This window comes from Protomyctophum bolini (assembly GCF_963924005.1).
Source record: "Protomyctophum bolini genome assembly, chromosome: 3".
NCBI lineage: Eukaryota > Metazoa > Chordata > Actinopteri > Myctophiformes > Myctophidae > Protomyctophum > Protomyctophum bolini.
In genome coordinates, this window is record NC_137864.1 from 11,578,410 (window position 1) to 11,585,909 (window position 7,500).

General features: G+C 46.3%; 1 protein-coding gene across 5 annotated transcripts in view; it reads left to right on the top strand.

The window, feature by feature from the left end:
- The window catches only part of tenm3 (teneurin transmembrane protein 3), a 363,756-nt gene that overhangs the window by 240,408 nt on the left and 115,848 nt on the right, over positions 1-7,500 (top strand). For all 5 annotated transcript variants that reach the window (XM_080757108.1, XM_080757110.1, XM_080757109.1 and 2 more), the window contains exons 17-19: positions 201-320; positions 2,896-3,028; positions 3,804-3,932. In XM_080757108.1, the coding sequence (XP_080613234.1) occupies positions 201-320; positions 2,896-3,028; positions 3,804-3,932 (382 nt within the window). The remainder of the gene's footprint in view (positions 1-200; positions 321-2,895; positions 3,029-3,803; positions 3,933-7,500) is intronic.

Genomic DNA, 7,500 nt, shown 5'->3' on the forward strand with positions numbered 1-7,500 from the left:
ACAGGAGGACATGTTGGGTGTGTAGTGTACAAAAAAGTAAATAATATCACTTTTTTCCCCCTGTCTGTCTGTCTGTCTGTCTGTCTGTCTGTCTGTCTGTCTGTCTGTCTGTCTGTCTGTCTGTCTGTCTGTCTGTCTGTCTGTCTGTCTGTCTGTCTGTCTGTCTGTGTGTGTGTCTGTGTGTGTGTGTGTGTCTTCAGTCTAGTGTCTATAATTCGTGGACAGGTGTTAACAGCAGACGGGACGCCGCTGATTGGAGTCAACGTGACGTTTGTGCACTACCCTGAACACGGTTACACTGTGACGCGCAAGGACGGCATGTATGTACACACACACACACACACACACACACACACACACACACACACACACACACACACACATGCACACAAGGTCACGCATACACAGTGCACGGCTGCACGCACATGCACATGCACACATGTACTGTCGACAGCCATAAGTGTACATAAATCAGTGGCTCCTTTTCTGGATCAGGGCCAAAAAACAAATTGGTATCCTGACCTGAAAATGCAGATTTCTATTTAATAAAAAGCTTGAGAGCCGTGGAGAGCCCTGTTACTTAACAAACACACTATAGCAATGATTCATATCACAAATATAGAGCTATTTAACAGAGGCAGGCAGGCGGGCGGACAGACGGAGAGACAGACAGACAGACGGAGAGACAGACAGACAGACAGACAGACAGATGGAGAGAGGGTCACAGTGAGAAAGAGAGACAGCGAGAGAGAGGGCAGAATAAAGAAGTACAGCACATAGCCACATAAATCCCATTTCTACAGGATAATATTGCAGCAATGTATTCCTGCTTACCACTGCACAGCGAGTGCAATGTGCAATTGACTGGTTTCTCTTGCAAAGCGCTGTGTTTTGCATGTATGTATGTACAGTATGAGAGAGTGTGAATGCATGTTATTTATTGACTTCAAAACGGCATGATCTTGTACGGCGCTTTTGGCATACAACATCGCAATATGTAATTTTATTGAAAGGGAGAGATAGCAGGGGCGCGACGGAGGCAACAGATGATTTATTGAGAGCAAGATTCAGATACTGTAGGCTAGAGAGAGAGAGGGGGGGTGCAGCTTGGAAGAGAGAGATTGTTGTAACAGTGAGAGAGACAGATAGAAAGAGAAATGACCGTAAAATTATGTTTATTCACCCTCTCTCTCTCCCTTTCTCTCTCTCTCTTTCTCTCTCTCTCCCTCTCTCTCTCTCCCTCTCTCTCTCTCTCTCTCTCTCTCTCTCTCTCTCTCTCTCTCTATCTCTCTCTTTCTCTCAGTCTCTGTCTCTCTCCCTCCCTCCCAGAGGTGCGAATGGGTGGGTGACTGTGAGTCAGAGAGATTGGAGTGCTGTTAAAGTAGTGTGTGGCTCTTTAAAATGCATTGGATTTACAAGGACACAATCAATCACCGTGGCCACACACACGCACCCACGCACACATGCACGTGCGCGCACACGTGCACACTCGCACACACACACACACACACACACACACACACACACACACACACACACACACACACACACACGTGCGCACACATGCACACACATGCACACACAGGCATGCATACAGTGCAAGAAGCAAGGATGTATTTACAGTAATACATACAACACACACCCACGCACGCACGCAGGCACGCACACACACACACACACACTCACTCACTCACTCACTCACTCACTCACTCACTCACTCACTCACTCACTAAGCTATCTCATTTGCCCACACAGAGTGGCCACAACAAGTGCATACAAACAGCCAAGCTGTGTGTGTGTGTGTGTGTGTGTGTGTGTGTGTGTGTGTGTGTGTGTGTGTGTGTGTGTGTGTGTGTGTGTGTGTGTGTGTGTGTGTGTGTGTGTGTGTGTGTGTGTGTGTGTGTGTGTGTGTGTGTGTGTGTGTGTGTGTGTGTGCGCGTGTGTGTGCGTGCGTGTACACGCGTGTGTGTGCGTGTGTGTGTGATGTCTTAATATCCTCAAGTCCATTACAGCAGAGAGGTCAAATACACGTTCAATCTCTACACGTTGGCTATACTAATTGCTTTACTAATGTAAAACCACTTACCCACTTGACTGGAGTCCCACAGGGCTCTGTACGTGGTGTATTACTGCTTTTCGGTGTCCAAAATGCGGAAGTGCTAACGAGCGCTCCATGTCAAACCCCATGCAGCTGCGCAGGGTTTACTCGTGCTGCATGAACGGGCAAAACAGCGCCTGCCTGCAGTTCCAGCGTCAACGTTGGCCAGACAGTGGCCTTGTGGTTAGAGGGTCCGCCCTGAAACTGGGAGGTCGGGGGTTCGATCCCCGGCCGGGTCATACCAAAGACTGTAAAAATGGGACACTCATTGATGGCACTCAGCATCAACGGGTTGGATTGGGGGTCAAATCAACTAATGATTCCCGAGCGTGGGGCACGATGCGGCTCACCGCTCCAAGAGATGGGTGAAATACGGAGAACACATTCCACTGTGGTAACGTGTGTAACTAATCGTACGACTTTGACTTTGGCCAGCCGTTCTAGTGGCTTGGGTTAATCCCTGTATTGTAGCTGTCGGGCAGAAACCTATATTATCTCCATATTTTTATACTTTTTGTGTTTTTTTTGTGTAAATTAACACCCTATCTTGATCATACTAAGGCGTTTTGAGCTAATTTAGCTGTTTCTGTTCCTGAAAAAGAACAGTTTTGGACATATGAGGTTTCCACCCAACAGAGACGGTATATTCGCCTGTACGACAGAGCTTAAAGTACAGTGACGCAAGGGTTCATGTGGTAAAGAAAATATATTGTAGCGTAAACAAAAGTCAAATAATCCAATCAGGTCAGTTGTAGACTAATTCACCTTCTTTTTCATTGGGCCGTGTGTGACCCCAGGTTCGACCTGCTGTCCAATGGCGGGGCCTCGCTGACGCTGAGCTTTGAGCGCGCTCCGTTCCTCACCCAGTACCGCACGGTGTGGGTGCCCTGGAACGTGTTCTACGTCATGGACACACTCGTCATGAAGAAGGTAACCGTGTGTGTGTGTGTGTGTGTGTGTGTGTATCTGTGTATCTGTGTCTGTGTCTGTGTCTGTGTGCGTGTGCGTGCGCGCGTGCGTGGACTCGAGGAGGGGGGTGGCACTGTTTCAAATTGTCTGTAGGATAGACATACAGTAGTTACAAGTAATAATTTAATACCGAAGTTCTCCCAAGTCCCGCTACCCTGCAGGGGTCACGTAAATATATTCTTTTAAATTGAAAATACCTCAGAAATCTCAGATTGTGTTATCTAAGAAGTGTATTCCAGAAATAAACAAATCAACCTGGCGATGCTGTCAGTGTCAGGTATGTGACTCTGTGTCGTTTATGATATGGAGTTAGTAAGTTACATTGCATAACGTCTCCATCTCCATAGTAGAGTAAAATGGCAGGGCTGATTTGGTTATTTTTTTGTACACCATGTCGCAAATCTAATATGACCCTATGGTGTTTGTAACCCATTCTGGGCGGGAACCCCTTTTGGTGCCTCAAATCTTTCAGAAAATTGTCATGATTTAGAAAACTTTTTTTTTTCTCGATGTCAGGCATATAGATTTAGATATAGATTTCTATATGCGTGACACAGGGGGATATTATAGCGCTCTCTAGTGGCAGTGATGTCAGACTTCGGTGCCTAATTCATATCCATCCATCTCTCCATCCTAAGCACTGGGACAGCCCAATGCATGCATGCTGGCTAAACAACAGCCTCGCCTTGCTATTTGTAATGGCCGACGGTCTGTGTGCTTGTGCTGTGGTTCCCAGGAGGAGAACGACATCCCCAGCTGTGACCTGAGCGGGTTTGTGCGTCCCGGTCCCGTCATCGTGGCGTCTCCTCTGTCCACCTGCTACAGGAGTTCACCGGAGTACGGGCCCATCATACCCGAGACACAGGTGAGGAGCAACACGTATACAGTATACGACAACGTTTAGCGTCTTTCATTTTCATTTTTTCCCCCCCACACAAAATCAAAGGTTTTATGGTTATGACTCACCACCTGGATGGCTTGATTCTATATAGGCTTCAAATAATTTAGATGAATATATTTTTTAATCTCTATGGGAAGAACGAGAATGGCTGATTTTTCAGTGGGTCCAGAGAACCACACAACCACTGCTATGCTCTCTAGTCTCTGACTAAGCAGAGCTATCCGGAGAGACAGGGTAGGTGATGCTTAGCCTGAGCTAACGCTAGACATTTCTGGCCTAGATGGGAGGGCCGCGGCTCAGAAAAACAGTCACCCTGATTGGTTCACCGATCTGTCCGTCAGCCCCGGACCCTCCCCCCCCCCCCCCCCCAGTGCAGCACTGGTATTGCGTCGACCAGAAGCAGAAACCACTGGTTGCTGGAGTATACCATTCTAACGGACTGTCAAAGTTATTTCCACAGAGTCGGCACACGTTGGTTCTTTTCTTAGGGGGTGTGGTGGGTTATTCAGCCAATCTCCTCATTTTCCTCGCAAAGCCTCGCTTGAAGTTCCACTGGTACTGATTTCCTCACGGTGTTATTTTGAGGGGTGCACACCGCTCAGAGCCCTGACGTCACGTCATTTGGAGCGACGCCTACGCGGAAGGCTTGACTCCCACTTTTAGACCAGTGCAGCCCATGCGTAAATCCAGGCTTTCATTTTTCGTGCAGACGAAATGAAAGCCTGGGTATCGAGGCTAGGTGATGCTGAACTGCTTGCTGATCATGGCATTCTGCACATACGGCCTAACCACTGGGCTCGTGCTGCACAGTATACCCCAGATCAGGGCGTGTTATAGAGCCACTACGTGTTTGCATCACTTTTAGTCAAGATATGTGACAACAAAAATGTTGACCTTATATGACCATTTTGTTCTGTGCAATAGGTCCGACACAACAATGGGACATACCGTAAATATGTCTATTATGGTAACTGGCCTGCTATGCTTCATGCTGCATCTATGCATGTTGGGCTTTGCCTAGGGCCCATATGACGATAAAATGGCCCTGCATAAGGAGAATGATTTATTTGGTGTAATGGACAACATCCACTCAAAACTCAGAAATAGCTACAAATGGATGGTTGGTGATGGAGGAACTGCACTCAGTCTGAGTGCTTCACTTTTGCTCTTTTATGATGAGGTGCCACAGAAATGTAGCAATGTTAGTTTTTTCCCAAACTACAGTACCTAGGAGAAAAACTAAAATCATAATTGCTGAGCTATACTTGAAAGGCACTTTATTCTGAAAGTAGTGCAAAGTAGAGAAGAAGTAGAAGTCCCATTTCTCCTTAAGTTGCTTCATCTGACTATCCCTGGTGGAAATAATGCACTGCAGATCCTGAGCCTGGAGTCTCAGGTTTGTTGTAATTTCATGGAAAACAAATTCTTCGTTTCTCAGGTGTTTATCCAGCTTGGATTGAAGTTGACTGTTATCACTCACAATCTTCATGTGCTCCTCATGATGCACCTGTAGCATAATTTTCTGTAGGTCATCCGACTGCACTCCTATCCTGGCCTGCTTAATGAAGAGAATTTGTACTGTATTTACATACATAATGAATCTGAAATAATGTTTCCCCTCAGTCACTTGCGGTGCAACATAAAACACCAGCCTATTTAATAAAGACCAAACCTAAACTATGTATGCTATGACCTGCATTTCATAATAAAAAGTTACTAACACAGCACATTAAAAAGAAAACAATGTGAAAGAATTGTCATCCTGAACAACCAACCAGCCAATAACTGTAACATAACATCATATTTTTATATCGGAATCTTGTCCAGGCGCCACAAGAAACCTCTGCGGGGGCCGGATTTGGCTGTTGGTTTTGGCTGCCCCCCAAAAAACATCCCTGTCAAGTGTCAACCAAGACAAACAAACAGTGAAAAAAACAAAATACAGGGAGAGGGCAGTGTGTTTCTGCAGGTAAACACAGCACCACACTATACACTACTCTACTCTATAGAGGGAAATGATTGCTCGCTTTGCATCACAAAGAATCCGCTTTGCACTTCGATTCGTTGGTTTTGACTCACCAGATACATATAGATCAGTGGTTCTCAAAGTGCGGTCCTGGGACCTGCAGGGGTCCTTTGGAGGGTCTGTTATGGCTATCTAAAACTGAGCAGATCTACAAGCTTGTAGGCTACATGAAAAAAACACACCTGTGTGAAGTGAGGGGCGCTCTTATCATCATACATCATCTCATGAACAACTGAATGTATGTGATTGGTTAGCCGATTTGCTCATCTACATATGACGTAAATTTCCCCTTCATTGTCAATAGCATTTAATGTTTGTGTTGCCACAAACTTACGTCATATTTGAGGCACACATATGACCTAATTTCTCCTTTCATTGTCAATGGCAATTATGAGATGTGTGGGGATTTAGCTGTATATAGGAGGTGCTAGCGCCCCTCAAAAAGGACAGAGAAAACATTTTCACACGGAAGGGGATGAAATATACAGCAAGCCTATATCAATTTGGCACAGTCCTCTGCACAAACACACGTTTGAGAATACGGACAGACGCTGCAGCAGCTGGGCTAGCAGCAGCTGTATCTGGGTGTCCCACCGAGCTAATCCTGTCACTGACCCCCGGCCGATGCTCCATCAAACCGGGCCGTGGTCAGCCTCATGCACCACTGGAATCAGTGGTCACCCGGCCGCAGCTCCCGGGTACAATTATTTGACGCGGTGGGTGGAGAAAATAAAGGGTTTGGCATATTTTCCAGAAGAGAAAGGGTCGAATATTCCCGTATTCACATAGAATAAGGCTAAAGCAGATTAACACGGTTTATCCCCGCGACCCAAAATCACACGACTGGATAAGGATCTTTTGCCTCCGGTGTGAGGAGACCTTAACGGTTTGTTAACTGACTTTTTGGTGACCTCGTGGCCTTTTCTCTAGTGCCAACCATGTCCATATTACTTGGTATTTAACAACGGTGCCTCGAGCCACTGAACAGAATGAGGGCATGCTACCTGTAGATAGATGGGGCTCCTCTGCGATCCGTTTTTTGGGTTCTCTCTGACCCCAACGGTTTTCAAACAGCGTTTGAAAAGGTTTCCGGTGTGCTCTTGAACGAGAGCAGAACAGAGACAATAGAGAGAATAATACTGGCCGACATGCAGCAAAGGGTTTTTCAGAAATATGATTCAGAATCTTTTCTGCGTCTGTTCTCTCAGAACTTTCCATTTACTTTGCCCTCCCTCCGTCTCTTACACCATCTCCAAGCCCTCCCCCCTCTCTCTCTCTGGCTTTCATGTTTTTCTTTCTATTTTCCTCTGATCTCTCTCCCCATTTCTCCTCTTTAATGTTCTCACACAACTACCCACTGCTCTCTCCCCCTCTTATACTCCATTTACAGTTTCATTGTGACTGTCAGCATGCTCTCTCTCTCTCTCTCTCTCTGTCTCTCTCTCTCTCTCTCTCTCTCTCTCTCTCTCCTCTCTCTCTCTCTCTCTCTCTCTCTCTCTCTCATCT